Source organism: Dicentrarchus labrax, unplaced genomic scaffold (genome assembly GCF_905237075.1).
Source record: "Dicentrarchus labrax unplaced genomic scaffold, dlabrax2021, whole genome shotgun sequence".
NCBI lineage: Eukaryota > Metazoa > Chordata > Actinopteri > Moronidae > Dicentrarchus > Dicentrarchus labrax.
The window spans coordinates 1,250,087-1,267,241 of NW_026136710.1; the positions used below are offsets into that span (position 1 = coordinate 1,250,087).

At 40.7% G+C, this 17,155-nt stretch overlaps 1 protein-coding gene and 1 long non-coding RNA gene across 7 annotated transcripts in view; one reads left to right on the forward strand and one right to left on the reverse strand.

Annotated features, from left to right (window-relative positions):
• Nucleotides 1-447: 447 nt before the first annotated feature.
• The window catches only part of fgfr1b (fibroblast growth factor receptor 1b), a 37,385-nt gene continuing 20,677 nt past the window's right edge, over nucleotides 448-17,155 (forward strand). The window contains exons 1-5 of one of the 6 annotated variants that reach the window (XM_051413293.1): nucleotides 448-706; nucleotides 1,439-1,614; nucleotides 2,743-2,915; nucleotides 3,003-3,126; nucleotides 3,255-3,445. In XM_051413293.1, coding sequence (XP_051269253.1) covers nucleotides 1,506-1,614; nucleotides 2,743-2,915; nucleotides 3,003-3,126; nucleotides 3,255-3,445 — 597 coding nt within the window. In that variant the 5' untranslated portion in view covers nucleotides 448-706; nucleotides 1,439-1,505. The other 5 variants (XM_051413290.1, XM_051413287.1, XM_051413292.1 and 2 more) reach the window with 5 other exon arrangements.
• Nucleotides 13,266-14,839, reverse strand: LOC127370863 (uncharacterized). The gene is made up of 3 exons (XR_007886299.1): nucleotides 14,733-14,839; nucleotides 13,527-13,593; nucleotides 13,266-13,428 (listed from the first exon to the last, which is right to left on the reverse strand). It is a non-coding gene; the product is annotated as an uncharacterized LOC127370863 (long non-coding RNA).

Genomic DNA, 17,155 nt, shown 5'->3' on the forward strand with positions numbered 1-17,155 from the left:
TTCCCTGACATTTAAAGTATTATTATTTATAAACGGTGCTCTAATCTCCACCATTCATTTAATTTAACTTTATTTATTGTATCTTGGTGAGTGTACTGCTGAGGACCAAAGGGAGAGCATTATCCAGTATAAAGTTGTTTGGATGAGCAGTTCTGGAGAAAGTTGAGACAAAATCAAAGCCCCGCACTTTTAGACATCATGAACAATGTGTGTGTATATCAGTCAAGGCAGGAGATTTATCCACAATTAAAATCATTATAAATCGATTCATTTACAACCAATATTCACGCAGGTTTAGGTATAGGACATGTATTTACGATTCAGGATTCTAACTAAAAATGTGTTTTTTCATTCAAAAATGCTCAAAAAAACAATATAATTTTAAGACTCCTTACTCTATAGAAGTAGTTTCCATGTATAAATTTTAATTCTGTTTATAATTTTGTAGAAAAAATGCAATTAGAACACATCTATAAATGTCTGATGGCAATTACAAACGCCAGGGAAATTGAGACGAATTGTGACACATTTGGCTCTCCATATTTTCAAGAAGCACACAGTTAAAAAAAGGTGGATTCAGTCGATGATTTTCAATTCCCAGAAACAGAACAGCAGCTAATGTTTTTAAGGGAATGTAACCTTTGATTTACCAACTGTGACTTCACGTCCTTGGATATAACAGCATACTGTGGACCAGCTGACACAGGTACGGCTCCATTTGACCTGCATGAACGCTACTGTTGTTCTAAACTATCTTCTTAATAAACTGTCTGTACACCTACAAAGTTCTCAATGCTTCGGTTTACAAGTAGGGGCCCTCATTATGCTACCGTGTAAGTGTGGTGCTATTTTGAGTCTTGTTAGTGGAATAGAAATAGATTTCTTTTCACTTTACTCGATGCCCCGTTGACCAGCGTTATAAGCTAATTAGCGGTTTGTGCTAAAACTGGTCACAGTCGATTAGAATGAAAACATAGAGACAGAGACCGAACCAACTCGGTACACATGTTATTAACCCCAGGTTCATTTTGCGCCGGAATTGTCCTTTAAAATATATGTTTTCTACAACTTTTAAGCTGCTTTATTTTTACAAGTGATGCTATACTATAAAATACTCCATTACAGGTAAATTTCCTGCATTAAAAATATTGTGTACTGTTGCTAACAGAATACTGTCATTAATATGTGAGTTAAATACAATATTTGTCTGTTATTAGTTCAACAACAGCTACATCTTTGTTTGACTACTCTGTCATTTCCCAGCAGCAGTTTGGTTAATGAGACTGTTACAGTTCAGTGACTGAGGGATGAAATATGTGGAGTAAGCATGACTCACTATTCCAGTCAGTTGTGGAAACCTGCAGCATAAACACCTCCAAACCTGTAACCCATCCTCTAAATCTCCTACTCATTTATTCTTATCTGTACATCGTATCAGGTCACTCTCCTCTCTTGCAGTGAGTTGGCAGTCTGGAAGTCTCAGTAAGTTGACGTTTCAGGACACAATGCCGTCCCCCTGTTGCTTCAAGCTGCTGCTACCCTGCATCCTGCTGGTTCTGCTGGTCCAGTTTCCTCAGGCTCAGTCCAGACCGGCCGCAGAGGACACAGAAACAGGTGGGATATTTTACAGACGTCTGAGTGTGGATGTCACAACTCTTTTCTTTGTTCAAATGTGTTTTTTTTCTGATCCATATTGCAGCTTAATTGAGACTCCAGATCTGTATGTGTGCTCCAAACAGGATAAGACTGCAACAAAGCATAAGCACAAACTTATCTTAAGTCTACGTAAACAGAATCAGGATCTTGGTTGAGGTTTCCCCCCAGGGGTCAAACTAGTTAGTCAGACTTGTGCTGAAACAATTAGTCAGTTAATTGATGGACAGAAAAGTGTCCCTGGTTCTAGCCTCTCAAATATGACATTGTGTTGCTTTTCTTAGTCTAATATGCCATTAAACTGAATATCTTTGGGTTTTGGACTGTAGGCCAGATGGTAGAAGACATCTGAAGACATCCCCTTGGCTTGTTTATGTAGAAATAGTATTATTATATGTCATACTTCCACAAAACCATCTTTGGGGAAGTGTAAATGAGAATAATATAAACTGTGTTTGTGTGCACATGCATGTATTTACTTTCTGTGTGTGTGTTTGTCTTTTTGGCTCCAGCTGAGTCTATGTGATACAGTTGTTACTGAGCTTGTAAATTCTTGTTTTTCTTTCAGATTCAGTCTCTCTTTCTGTTCATGAACAAAGCCTGCTTTCAATTTCCCACCTCACTCTGTCGTATTCCCTCAGATTGAACCACTTCCCTCCTGTACGCTCTTTGCTTTCTGGCACTGAGAATAGAACCAGTTCAGTGTTCCTGGAAGTGCTGTGAACTCCAAAAGAAACCAACCCAGTCCAACCAGGCACACTGAGTTTTAATAAACAGTTTGATTTGATAAACACATCGATTCCACAAACAGTTAATTGTCATGGGGGACAGTTGCTTACGGGAAGGTAATCAGACCTTTTTGAGCAGGGATGGGTCTTTTTAAAAGATGAATTGTAAAACATGTTTATGGCTTTAGTGTTGGGCAAAAGATCAATTAGAGGCAATAAAAGACCAAAAGTTATTATTGTTTTGATCAATTGCATCTCCAGAAATAGGTGCCCCTTTAAACTATTTCATTTCTATGGAGAAAATGTCTTTTTATTTGTATTTCCCATTTTATCATTGTAATCACCGTGTTTACCTCGTTAGCGTTGGCGCCGCAGTGGGTAATGCCAGAGAAGATGGAGAAGCAGCTTCACACCGTTCCAGCCAGCAGGACTGTGAAGTTTCGATGCCAGGCAACGGGAAACCCAGTTCCCTCCCTGCGCTGGTACAAGAACGGGAAAGAGTTCAGGAAGGACCAAAGAATCGGAGGGTTCAAGGTGTGTTTTTCACCGTTCCTGTAAAGAGAAAACAAACAGAAGTCCAACCAGTTGTTTTGATTGTATTTTTTATCCTCAATCTTTCAGATCAGAGACCACATGTGGACTCTGATAATGGAGTCAGTGGTCCCGTCGGATAAAGGGAACTACACATGTGTGGTGGAGAATGAATACGGTAGTCTTGAACACACCTACCAGCTGAATGTCTCTGGTAAGAAAACTACCTGTGCAATGTTTACACAAGGTTTTTTTCATTTTTAATTAAACTAGTTTATTGTGGTCTTCTGATGGTAAATTATTGTGTTGCTGGTGACCTCTTACATTGTTCCTCTGTTCCAGAGCATTCTCCTCACAGACCAATCCTGCAGGCCGGTCTGCCGGCGAACCAAACCGCAGTGGTTGGCAGTGACGCGACGTTTGTGTGTCGCGTGTTCAGCGACCCGCAGCCTCACATCCAGTGGCTCAAACACATCACCATCAATGGCAGAAGAGAGGGACCGGACGGACTCCCGTACATCCGCGTTCTCAAGGTTTGTGTGTATAAGTCTCCGTTCTTAAGTAAACATAGACTAGACATACTACCAATAGTTTAGATTTACACCTGTGACAGGTGTAACTAATAGTTATTTTCTTATTAACTTTCCTTGATTGATTTTGTTAGGTCTGAAAAATGATCACTACAGTTCAAAACCAAAGGATTTTTTAAAACCTTGATATACAAATTGGCATTTTTGCTTAAAACACGATTTAAACAATTTATCAAATATTAGAGTAGTTGCTGATTGGTATTCTGTCAAATGAATAATTGATTAAAAAGCTATCATTCCAGTGCAGTATTGTTGTGCAGCTAACTAATAATAGCCTGAGCTTTTATTTGCTTCAACCATTGAACTCAACCTGCCTTTATTTGGATCAAGTCGTTAATACCTTTTGCACAAAACTCTTACTCAGCGTAGATGCGAAGTACTATGAAATTGTTTATTTTAAGTATGAATATTACTTGTATAAGAATTAGGAATTGAAATTCCTCCATCTATTTGGGACTGGATTTGGATTTGGGTCAATTTTGTGTCACTACTGCCGTAAAGCACTCGTTTTCCGACCCGGAGACCAAAGTCCCATAGTGTGGAGGTTGGGGGGTTGGGGGGCACAGGGGACATGTCCCCTGCACTTTTTCAAAAGGCCGTTTTGGTCCTCTGCAGTTTTTACCGTCCAAAAACAATGTTACACTATAGTACACAGAAACACGTCAAGCACTAGGACCAAGCGGAAAACGGCCGCTCAAGCTGAAGCCTGTTAAAAGTAGCAATAGAACTACTAGAAAACACAGTGAACTGAAAGAGTTAGTTTTATTAAAAATACTTGTGCCCCCCCACCTCTGAAATCAAAATTTCGTCCTTGTTAGGTTTGTCTAGGTATTTTGTTTTCAAAGTACAAATAAAAAGGATAAAGTGTCACTTAAAATGACTTAAGCTACTTGTTTATTTAACTTACAAAACTGAATTTGTTTTACTCATAATTTTAATGTAATCAGTTTCCAACAGTATGGTATGTTGTATTTAAATATTTGATTGTAGAGGGAAAAGCGTGTTTAAGTCACATTTAATGTTTATTCATGACACATTTCTTTTTTCCAGGCAACAGGTTTGAACACAACAGATAAAGAAATGGAGGTTTTGACTTTGAGGAACGTAACTCTGAACGATGCTGGACAGTACACCTGTCTGGCTGGAAACTCTTTCGGAATCAATTATCGTTCTGCGTGGCTCACTGTAATCGAAGGTATATTACAATATTAATAGGTGGTGTTTGTATGCTGACCTGAGATAATCACATTTTACATGTTTAGTATCTTGTATAATCATCATTAATAACAGATTTTGTTCATAGGCACTGTGCAAAGCACTCAAGGACAACTTACAGCCACAGGTAAAGACAAGCAGCAACGTATCATCATCATAAAATCAAACAAAGCAGTAATTTACAATAATAAGTTAACACAATAACTCGGTGTAAAATCTTCATTGAGCAAAACTCAATGTGGTTGGAAGTTCTATGGGCTGATTTAAGATACACAATTATCCGCTGTTTAAACTCTCTGTTCCAGAGCGTTCTCTTCACAGACCAATGGTGACTGGTCTGCCGGCGAACCAAACTGCAGTTGTTGGCAGTGACGTGGCGTTTCTGTGCCGCGTGATCGGCAACCCGCAACCTCACGTCCAGTGGCTCAAACACTCGTATGTGAGCGTTCTCCAGGTTCGTTCAGTTCAGTCATTGTTCGTAAGCAAACACAAATTTAGTTAAACTGCAGGTAGTTGAGATTGAACTGACAGGTGTCTACGGAAGCCAAAGGACAGCTCTAGCTCATTTTCCCCAGTGTTTATTGTTGGGATACAGGCGGAAAATAAAATATGAAAGTTTTTGACATTAAGTTTAATAACATTAAGTTTAATAACATTAAGTTTAATAGCTATCAGCCATGTCATTGTCCCCAAATCAATATCACGATTTTCACAAACAATAGGACGAGTACTGACGGCAGCAGCCTGTAGTGGTGACCTGAATAGCGGACGGGATGTGGGTAGGATCTCTTATAGTATCCGTGAGTTCAGAGGGCAGTGTCGGGGCTGTAGGGTTCAGAGGATGAGACACTAAAGGAGGACGTGTCCTACTTCAGGAATCAATGGACACCCAGCTGCCAATCAGAATCCAGTATTCACCCAGACCTTGACGTAAATGGTATTATCGGGGGTTAGTTACACACAGGTAGCATTTATTATTTTGACGCAGGTGATTTACACAGAAACCTAAAGTTAGGAGTGTTTGCTGAATTTGTTGACCACCTGTACGAGCCCACAGCACAAACAAAAGTATGAGGTAAGATAAGAATGTGAAGATGAGGCCCATTGTCTGATAGCACGTTATGCAACTCATGTTTCTCTTTTGATTAGAAATTCATTTTAATTGATATTAAGAGAAATTAAAACTCACCTTGAAGAAAACATGAATGCTTTTGACTCCTTTTGACAAAGTTCTAACTTCACAGTGACAACAAGGTATTGTAATTGTTCTAAAGAGTGTCTTGGAGTTTTTCCTCTGACTTTATTTGTCTCATGTCACATTTCTCTCTTTTTTCCAGACTGCAGATCTGAACACAGCAGATAAAGACATGAAGGTTTTGATTCTGAGGAAGGTCACTCTGAACGATGCTGGAGAATACACCTGTCTGGCAAAAAACTCTGTCGGGTCCACTCATCATTCTGCGTGGCTCACTGTAGTTGACAGTGTGCGATGATATTGACTTTTGTAACCTTCCCTTAAAGCTGCAGTAGATCATTTGATAAAACATGTACACTTTGGTTTGTAAGCTTGAAGATAATTGATCATTCCCAGGGTCCCAAAGCAGCTTCATTTGACTCAACAATCAACTATCACTCTTGCCACTGATTGGTTGTTTTCATTCGGGTCTGGTGGGTTCTTGCAAATGTCATTAGGAGCACAAAGGAGGAGCCAGAGGAACCTGATTATTTTCCAGAATATCTGTCATCTAATGTTCGTCTGTCAGGATCTAATGAAAGTTTAAGTAAATATGACAAAAAAATAAGGTTACCTACTGCAGCTTCTTAACCTTTTAGAGTCGCGACCCCAAAAATAACCAGGTTGGTGTTCACAACAGGGGCAAAAGGACCTTTGTATCGTATAATTAAGATGTGAAACAGTGGTTCCCAACCCTTTCCTCAGGCTCAGACTTGCTGATGTAATCTTCCTTACTCTAACACTAACACTACATTCCCCTCTGCTGCTGTGTCAATTTTGAATTTCTCCTATCAATAAAGGTACATCTATCTTAAAATCCACTGCAGTGCAAATTTGAATTCTGTTTATAGAGTTCAAGCTCTGATTACTAAGTCAGCTAATTGGTTACAGGTGTTTTCACAGGTGCATTCTGGGTGCAGGTGATTGACTGGGTGAACTGTGCTATTTGAATGGCAATGTTGTGGATGTGGAAACAAACAAAATACAGGCTTTTAGTTTTGAATGTGTTTTTAGTTGACGATGTGTTTATGGTTTATCGTACCTGGTCAAAAGATACGTGAGTTAGTGCAAGTTTTTGTGTCTTGGCGATAGCAAAAATGATTATAATTGAGTCTAACATTTGGAAAACCTATAAAGGAGAATGATTGTAGATGTTTTATATTGATAATCCAGCAGAGGGCAGTGTTGTCTCAGTGTCAGCTGTAATTGACTGAAGAGTGAGAGCTTCCATCCCAACAGGAACACTCAATGGCAGAAGTAAAAGAAGTAGACGTAGTGATACCGCAGTGTAAAAATACTGCAGGTAAAAGCTGCATTTAAAGTTTGAATTGAGTAAAATATTTTAAAAACCACCTCAGAAATATATAGTTTTAATTTTAAAAAATGGTTCTGTTATTTCTACTGCTCGATGTTGTTTTTATCGAACCAACAGAAGGAGATTGTGCGTTAGTTGGGGACTATTTTCAGCAGCGGATGAATCCACATTTGGTGCTCTGGTGAGAATTTGGGGCAGTAGGACTGTGTGTAAATAAACTACAGTGTCCCCTTGAAGTCAAAATGTGACTGTTTTAGGTATTATTAATGGTAATTTAGAGTTCCTTAAAAGCAATAATAGTAGTTGATGACTCATCCTGCACTCGGGGCTGCGTCCAATGAAATGCTTTCTCTCTTTTATGACGTGTTTCTGAGGGCCGATGTGTTGCAGACATCTATGGCCTCACTGATTACTCTACAGAAGACCTACTTTATAGCTACATTAGCTAGTTAGCTCAGCTTTATAACTGTATTCAGTGATTTTGGTGGAACTTCTGGTGAAAATATTTCCTGGTTTTCCCTCTGACGTCCTCCAGCTGCTCAGCTAGTTCCTAACAAATAGCTTTAGCTAATGTAGCTAACTTGCTAATGAGTCGCTGGGCAGGCGAAAGAACCGGGCTCAGCAGCCGGACCGGGATCGAACACAGCCTCCGAGACTGACAGGGAATAACATTACAGCACCAAGGTCTTTTCTAGAGTTTCCCGATGGACAGATTGTTCAGTAGCCAACTGCTAACTGCCGTTAGATCGGTCAGCCAGGCAGCTAAACCAACTGACTCCGCTCCAGGATGCCAGGAGCCGAACCCGGCGACGCACACTCTGCACTATGGGCTATAAACGTCAATCAATACCCGAGTCAGTCTTTCCCTAGATGTTTATACAGCAGTATATATGTTACATATGTTTATGTTTATATATGTTTCATGGACTTTAATAGTGTTTGGAGCTCTATGGCCCAGAGGAAGAAGATTCATCAGGCAGTACTTGTTATAGGATTTGTTGACAGTAAAGTGTTTTATCATCAGACTGATTCTTTAAGTGCCTGCACTGTTCTGCTCTGTGGTGTTGATGGAAAACACCACGACGGGCTCCGGTCCAAACCTCCATTTCCGGACCCTGACCCCAACCCTCCACCATCTTGTTTGCAACCGTCACAGATGGTGATTTGGCTGCGGCGACAGTTTACTGTGGTTTATTTATGTACACATGCATTCTAGCTCTGGTGTAAACACAGGAACATGTAAACAGGTCGGGCCCCCAAAAAACACACAATCAACAGTCGATCTCTGTTGCAAGAACACGATGGAGCTGTGTTCCCTCAGCTTTGCTATATCCGTTGTCTTTTATCCAAAGTGTGGTGCTGTGTTTACGTGGAGAATGAGGCTGTGGGTGGAGGGTCTTGATTGGTGGTTTGTGGCTGAGAAACAACAACTGGTCCAATCATAGTTCAATACACATCAGTAAACCACAGCCACAGAGGAGTTTATCATCTGAAGCTCACATCATGAACACAGACTTCTCTTCCTTAAAGCTGCGTTAATTGATTTGTGGCCACTCGGGGGCCAAAACAAGGTGTAAACACAACACTGACATACGATCCCCCTCAAACACGACCCCAACACATGTTGCTCTGTGACTGTTACATATCAGCTTCAAAGGTTAATGTTCATAATGTGTTTCTGCTGCAAACAAGTGGACAAAGAAATCAGTTTTTGCAGGTTTAAAGGGTTAGTTTGGATGTTTGAAGTGAGGTCCGTACCAATGAAAACTACCTCGAACACTGATTTTTGTACATTGAGGGGAAGTGGAGACACAACGTCCATCTTTTATATGTGGATGCTATTAGCATTGATGCTATGTAGTTACATTTAATGTATTTGCTAAAAGACGCTAACAACTCAGTCTTGATGCAAAATCTTAAGATTTACCATGTAAAAACTAAATAAAATGGCCTGAGATTGACCATTACATAATTTGAATAGTTACAAAATAGTAGTTATGAAATCAAAAGAGCTTCAGGCTATGCATCAGTCTGGCAATCACAGCATGAGCTACGAGCGCAGTTTAACAAAAACAACAATGGCGGCTGCTAAAGAGTTTAGCGTAGATGCTGCTAGCATCAGTTCTATGAGAACTGGAGAGTATTTCTTCATTGGAACAGCAAAGAACAGCACTGAAGGCTTTTTTCAATGGAAAAGCTGTTTTCGCTCAATAAGAGTCTGTCAGCGTTATATGGTTCATTGATCTGATTGGCTGAAGCTCGCCTGTGTTAGACGGTGATAGACAGATGGTTCATCCAATCCCCTGCTGAGTATTTATTGAAAGTGCCTGACCTTTACCAAACAGTTTCTAACGACGACTTCAGTAAAGTTACGTGCCCTCAGACAGCTCCTTTCTGACGAGAAACAACCAGACTCCATTGAAAACAGCTATAATTTTACCTTGCAGAACACGGAAGTTGCTGGTCCACCAACACCTTGATGGGTTATTGTGTGACTTTGGTGTTTTAACTCAGTAGTTCAGATCTGCTGATCAAGGTAACAGTACACCAGAAACTCAACTGCGAGCTGAAATGACAGTCTGGCATTCAGAGATAGTGGTATAAGGCTTCATTTTGGTCTTCGTTTGGTCTTCTAGTCCTTCTTTGAGCATAACTATCACCTTTAGAATAAGGAGGCTCATGAGCACTGCCTCATCTGAAATGTTCACTGATGTCATATTTTGCAGCTTGGATCCATATCGTGTTGTGTTTTTAATTTAACCAACATCAGCTGTGTCGTGGCCTGGTTCATATAAACCGCTCTGACAGCTGCCAAACACAACACTCCCCCGTGCTTTACTCACTGTGTGTTATAGGAAACTGTTGCTTCACTTCATGGTTGGTCAGACTATACTGGGTTCTTGGCTCATTCACCGGGAATAAAATGCATGACTGTGGGCTGGAAGTGTTTGTGTTGAAGTGGCTGGTCTCTGCACACCTTATAGAGCTGAGTGTGCTTATTACAGTTTGGTCAATAACACTTTTCAGGGTTTGGGGTGTTTGCAGAAGGATGTTTGTACCGCTGGGATAGAGGGTCTCTCTGTAGGAAGTTTCAAACCAGCAAAACAAACTTTTGGCTAAATGCAGGGACACAAATTAGGACTTTTGGGTTGTAACTGATTACATGTAATTGGGATTACATAATCGTAATAGGTAACCAGCCCAGATTCTAATTAGATCAGAGTTACATTGTCAAGGATAAGTTAATTTGATCACATCTTTAAAATATGTCTTTGTTTTCATTATAACCAATGGTTTATTAACCCTCTATAGACCTTGATAAGGGAATGATCCATTATCCTTCCCTTGTCCATTCGCACTGTGGAGTAAAGATACTGGTATCATATAAAACCTGATGACCTAACACATCCATTGGTACCAAGCATGTTGTGAAAGGGGCTAAATAACGCTCAAACAACATTTTGATGATGGAAAAACTGGCATGGCCATTTTCACAGGGATCCCTTGACCTCTGACCTCTATGGGTACCCACAATGCTCCCTTTTACAGACAAGCCCACTTTATGATAATCCTGTGAAGTTTTTTGAAAGTGGTATAAATGTGTTATTTTAGTGTATTTGAATATTTCTGCAAACTGGGATCAATAAACAGTGTTGGAATTGTATCTATTGCCATAACCATGCTAACAAAAACAATTGTTTTCAACATGGAAAAAAATGTGTTATTTGATTTGAATATGTTAAGCTGATTTTATTTAAATTGAAAATCTTTTGAGAGATTGAAAAATATATATATTTGTGTTATTTCTTTAGTATAAAGTGCAATATTTTCAGTGTTTGATCTTGAAGTAATCCAGAAATAATGGTAAATGGTAAATGGACCTGTACTTGTATAGCGCCTTTCTAGTCTTCCGACCACTCAAAGCGCTTTTACACTACGTGCCACATTCACCCTTTCACACACATTCACACAGTGATGGCAAAGTCCATTGAACAGAAACTAACTCATTCATACACATTCACACACCAATGCACGGCATCAGGAGCAATTTGGGGTTCAGTATCTTGCTCAAGGATACTTCGACATGTGGCACCAGGAGCCGGGGATCGAACCCACAACCTTCCGATTAAGGAACAACCCGCTCTGCCTCTGAGCCACAGCCGCCCCCAATAATACATTTAGATTACCTTTTTTATGATCCAATGGATTACATTTCTTGGTTACAAAAATTGCCATGTAATTAGTATTCAGTCACTGACACTGACAGTCACTACATTTTAAAGTAATGTGACCCAACATGGAGAGCCGATGATGAATATGATTTGGTCTGTTCCAATCCAGGTCAGTTAAATCGTATGTCTTTGATATGTAAAGAGTCCGCAGCTTTTCCTGAAGTTAGCTTCATTTTACACAAGTTCACTCACCTCTAGTTTCCTCTGTAGGCTGTACAGTCCTACACGCCTCTCCATCCAGGATCTTACCAAACTTTTAGCTTTTTTTCCTCCTTTTTTGGTCATTTCGACACTAATGTCGCTGCATATAAACAGTGCAAGCTGCTGGTTGGCATCCATGTTTGTTTAGCGTCAGAGCTCCAGTGTTTACTGAGCAGTGGTTCAATGTGTTGTCTGGTGTATTTACTCAGGAATGTGTCTTCAGGTTTATGCGCCTTCCTGACTGTCAAAGGCAAAAAAAAAATAATCCCTGCAAGTTGGTGGAAACGGTCTCTATGTTGGTTAGTCCAGTCTTTGTAGGTTTCGGCTCGTCTTCAGGTTTGTCCCAAAATATGGAATAGCCAGAGTAAAATGGACGCTGTTTCTGGAAAAAATAACTCCAGTACTGAACTGTAGTTTCACAAGCTGTTAAAGGGAGAAAGATTTGAGTGTCGTCAGCACAGAAATAATAATTTATGTTTCATTTTTGGTAGAGGTCTAATTTAAAACCACTTTTTGGTAACAACAATAACCAAATAAGTACTGGATTACCCAAATTACAATAAAGTGCATTTTTCAAATAAGATTCAAGCAAAGTATGAGCTCATCCTTCATCTCTCCCACTCTGTAAGCTTAGTTAGTTTAAATTAGTAGTAAAAAAGTAGTAAGTTTAAACCTCAGTCCATCCACATGTCTGTCTTGATGTTGTAATGACAGCAACCCACTCAGATGAATTAATGGCTGAGTCACCGTCACATCTGTTCCACTGACATCACTGGAACTATCATCCTTAATACCGTCTTGTTTTATTTTTAGGACCATATTATTGGAAAAGACATCTTTTATATGAATAACAAGACTGAAGCCCTTTCTTGTATGTGAGTGAACAAAATAATCTCACATACTTACGTACTTACTTTATTAAAACTGCTTTAATCAAATTTTTATATGAACAATGGATCAGTGGTAAAATCTAATGAAAGCATTCTATCCAGTTGCATTATGGGAAATGTAGGAGCTTTTTAAGAGCTTGTGTTTCTGCTGCTTCAGTTTTTATGATTCATTTTTAAATCTGGCTCCTGTGAGTCTCACAAATGAGATACTAATCCCTCTTTACTTGGCGCATACTGGCACATTTATTAGGTTAGCCTATATCTACGATGTCAGTGCCCATATATCCACTATCATAAATCCATTCAGCCTGCCTATATGTGTACAGCACATTATAAATAACCGGTCAGTCCCCTCTGCAGCTGATACCGACTGAATACCTGCAGACTCTCAACACTCCCAGAAACCTTTCTGCCCCAAACAACCAGTGATGAATTTTTAAGTACCTATGTAACTCTTGGACCTGGTTATTGTAATCTATACACAACCAGTCCAACAGACTATTTTGTGCATAAACCTTTAACCCTGTGTCTAACTACACTTTATGTCCAAGTAAACAACGGGAGGTTGAGACTTCACTGAGCATCCAAAGACATGATAAGACTCATCGTTGCCCCTGAACTCATGAATGTGTCACTGAAATGGATGCTGAATACAGAAAGACCATACTTAAGAGAGCATACTTAACATGCTTTATTTAAAGAATTGCCTCTGCAACATTGGCGTTGGGTGATTCGTGTGAGAGGAGTTCGGACACTCAATGTGAAGACCATTCGAGCCTTTGCATACTGGTGTATGTGGAGTGTTTCAATTGAGTCTATCCATGGATGACAGAATAAACCTTACAGAAAGAAAACATTATGGGAGAGGAGTTCGGACACTCAACAGGGGTTAAGGTAAAGACCATGCTAAAGAAGGATAGAGAAATGAGGTCCTCACAGCTCTGATCCAAAAACCTAGACATCTCTGCATTCAGGAGGGTCCAGGGGAAATCGATTCTCGCCACCTAGAGAGTGAGTTGTGACAAACATGTCAGCAAGGGCAGGTAGAAGACCGCCAGAGCTTCAGGTTAAAGACCAGGAGACTTGAGTCTGGAGACTCATCTGAAATGTTGCATGCATTGTGTGAAAGAATCGGGTTGGCAACTGCTCTCTGTTACACATGAATTGGCTGACGTTGTTTTCCTCGGGCCGAGCCTCAATAAATTCCGCTGTGTAAGTCGTCAAGGTTTCCTGAACTCTTCATCGAGTACGAGTGGTTCATCTTCCTCAATTATATTCTGGAATATTAAATGTTAATAACAGATGGAACTTTATTTGGACCTTTTACTTTGTATTTTGTGGGTGTTTATACAGCTATATTCTTTATGTGGGTGGGTGTCTATGTGTATGGGCGTGTGTCTATATCTGTGTGTGTGTTTGTGTGTGTGTGTGTGTGTGTGTGTGTGTGTGTGGGATGTGGCTTTCTGAGCTCAATGAGGGAACATTTTCTTCAGGCCAAATAAAGCTGCCCATGTAAACTCCACATTCCTGAGTTTGTGGTGTTTCTGTCTCAAACTCTCTTTCTTTTATGGAGGGAGGAGGCTGTGTGTGTGTGTGTGTGTGTGTGTGTGTGTGTGTGTGTGTGTGTGTGTGTGTGTGTGTGTGTGTGTGTGTGTGTGTGTGTGTTGTGGACTTTTGAAGGTCTGCACAGGACTGACATTGAGTTTCACACAGTTTTTGCTTACTGTTGCAAAATGTTTCTCAATCTGCCCTAAACTGTGCGCGTTAGAGAACGTAGAGAAAACGTTTTTCCTCTCTTCCATCAATCATCTCTCGACCCCTCAGATTGTATCTGGTGACCCTCTGGAGGGGCCCCAACCCCTATGTTGGGAACCAGTGGACTACACTAGCTAATTGTATATAAAGTGGTTCAAACAGTGATCATTGATTAACATTGATTAACAATCTGATTATGTCACATACAGTAAGATATCAGTCAGAGACGTTGTAGTGCACTATGTTTACTTTTACTGCATGAAGCTTAAAATACTTGTGTACAGTGAGTATAAGATCTGTGTACTTTTACCTACAGCGAGTATAATATAGTATCTGTGTACTTTTACCTACAGCGAGTATAATATAGTATCTGTGTACTTTTACCTACAGCGAGTATAATATAGTATCCGTGTACTGCTGTCAGTGTGATGGAAACATTTAGTTGTCGTCCCACCCAGAAACCACAAAACCTCCAACCAGCTCCACAACAATCTCCCTGCGGCTGCAGCCTCCGTGACCTCGGAGGGCGGGGGGGGGGGCTGATCCAAACTCCTAGACAGAACCACACACACACACAAACACACAAAAAAAAAACACACAAATGTTTACAACTGGAGTACAGCGTACGAGCGGTAAAAGACCACACAGCACGTTATCACACTGAAGGCTGTTAAACTCTCTCCACTATCTCTCACACACAGGCAGCATTATCCTGTAGCCCAGCCCTGAACCCAGACTCTGTCATTAGCCTGGAGCTCAGTGGGGTTGAACACGGCGCCTAAATTACACGGAGAGCCTTCGGGACGTTCCCGTTGAGCAACATGCAACTCCGACAGAGACCCAGAGAGGATCCAGGAGGGAGTGGACTGAGCCAGTGCGACTCGGCCTTCGAGGTCACTGCAGCTCTAATTTGCATAAAAACGGTTTCTGGGCTTTCCACAGCTGAAGTGGACCTGGAAAAACTCCAAAACACTTCACCGCAACACAGACTTTCCTGGAGTGGCTGAGGAGGAGAGGCAAACAGGATCAGGATCTGAACTAGTCAACTAGACCAGAAACTGGCTGTTACACATAAATACTTTTACTTTTCTTCCCAAAATGTTAAATCCAGAATATAAAGACGTTTTACAACCTTAATTTTGAGCTCTGTGTAAAATCTCAAATCGAGACCGCAACACCGAAGCAGTTTTGGGCCCGAGCCAGATGATTAATTATTTATCCAAATTAATAAATCCAAACTAACAATACAGATGAGTCTCTATGAAAGAAACCTGAAAAAAACACCATTACCAATAATATTGTTTCTCAACCTGATTGCCATTCGGATCGGTCCTCAGTCTTTGCTTTCATTTTAAAGTTTTAGCTATGAAAAAAGAAACATCCATAATTATAATTTAAATAGTTGATTACAAGCTAAAGTAAACTGTGATGCAGAGCTCTCTGTAATGTTCTGCTGTGAAACCGTTTGTCGGAGGGATCTGGTGAGAGGAGCACCTGTGTTTGCTGCCGTCGGAGTTCAGGAAAAAAAGTCTTGAGGCTGAGTTTGGCGAACAGGAATGTGCTGCTTTTTATTGGCCAGGCACGTCCTGGCTCTGCCCTGCTCCGCTCTGGTCTGTCCAGAGTCTGGGGTTTGGCTCTGGCTCCAGGTTTGGGTGGGTCCAGACTGGTCTGACTGTGTGGTTTAACGGGGTCAGTAGTTAGTGCTGGGCTGGGGCTGGGGCTGCTGCTGTGGCAGAGACATCTGCACAGTGCTCTTACTGGGAATGTCCAAAATAATGACTGAGTGTGACTCTGCTCTGCCAGCTGATCGCTGCCTCGGATTCAAAATAAATAACAACCAGCACTGCTGAGCCTCCTCTGACCCCCGTATCCATCCATAGGGATGATGTCTAGGGGGTTCGCTCTGATAAATACTACCGCAGCCTTCCATTCGGTGCCAGAGTCTATGCAGTGCTGATCGGGGTTGGCGCCACAATATCGAGGTCCCGCCCATATACCCGTGACTCAATGGCGTGAAGGACTCAGCTGTCAATCATGATGTGAAACCCCCTTTTTATTTTTATTTTTTATCTTCAAATAACTAATAAAAACCAAACTGATGATAAAAACTCGAAAAACATCAGCATGATAAGAACGACCTAAAATTACATATGTACGTAAATGAATTACCTAAAAAAAACGCAATCTTTTAGTTTGTCCCGTCTGCTAACAACGACGCTTTATGAGCTGTACTGCAGTCAGCCACCAGGGGGAGAAGAGAGAGAGTCTATACTGCAGTCAGCCACCAGGGGGAGAGAGAGAGAGAGAGTCTATACTGCAGTCAGCCACCAGGGGGAGATAGAGAGAGCTGTCTTATGGTGACGAAGGTTCATCCCTTCATCTAAACCTGGCATTGATATTGGCCACCTGGTAACCATGGTTACTGGCAATCTAACACCAAAAATTAATTGGCAAAAGCATTCGGTCCTGACTCTCTCATCCTGACTCGGACTCTACTGGTCCTGGTCTTGGACTCGACACAGGTGGTCTGTGTGTGGACGCACACGCTTAAAGTTTTAGTTTAGCTTGAACTGGACCAAAACCGGTGCCAGTACCTTTGGTTTGGGGGGTTCAGCCGATGTAAGTGTATTTAGGCGTGTTGTTGACATTTTAGTATATTTAAAGTGTTTGAATTTAACATCATTTGTTATAAATACACTGTAAAAAAAACTTAAGTTTTAAGTCAAAAGGTTTTGAAACAAATTAAAAAGGTTTTGCTGACCTTCAAAGCTTTTATTTAGATAATTTACTTTAAAAAATGTCTGTATTTTA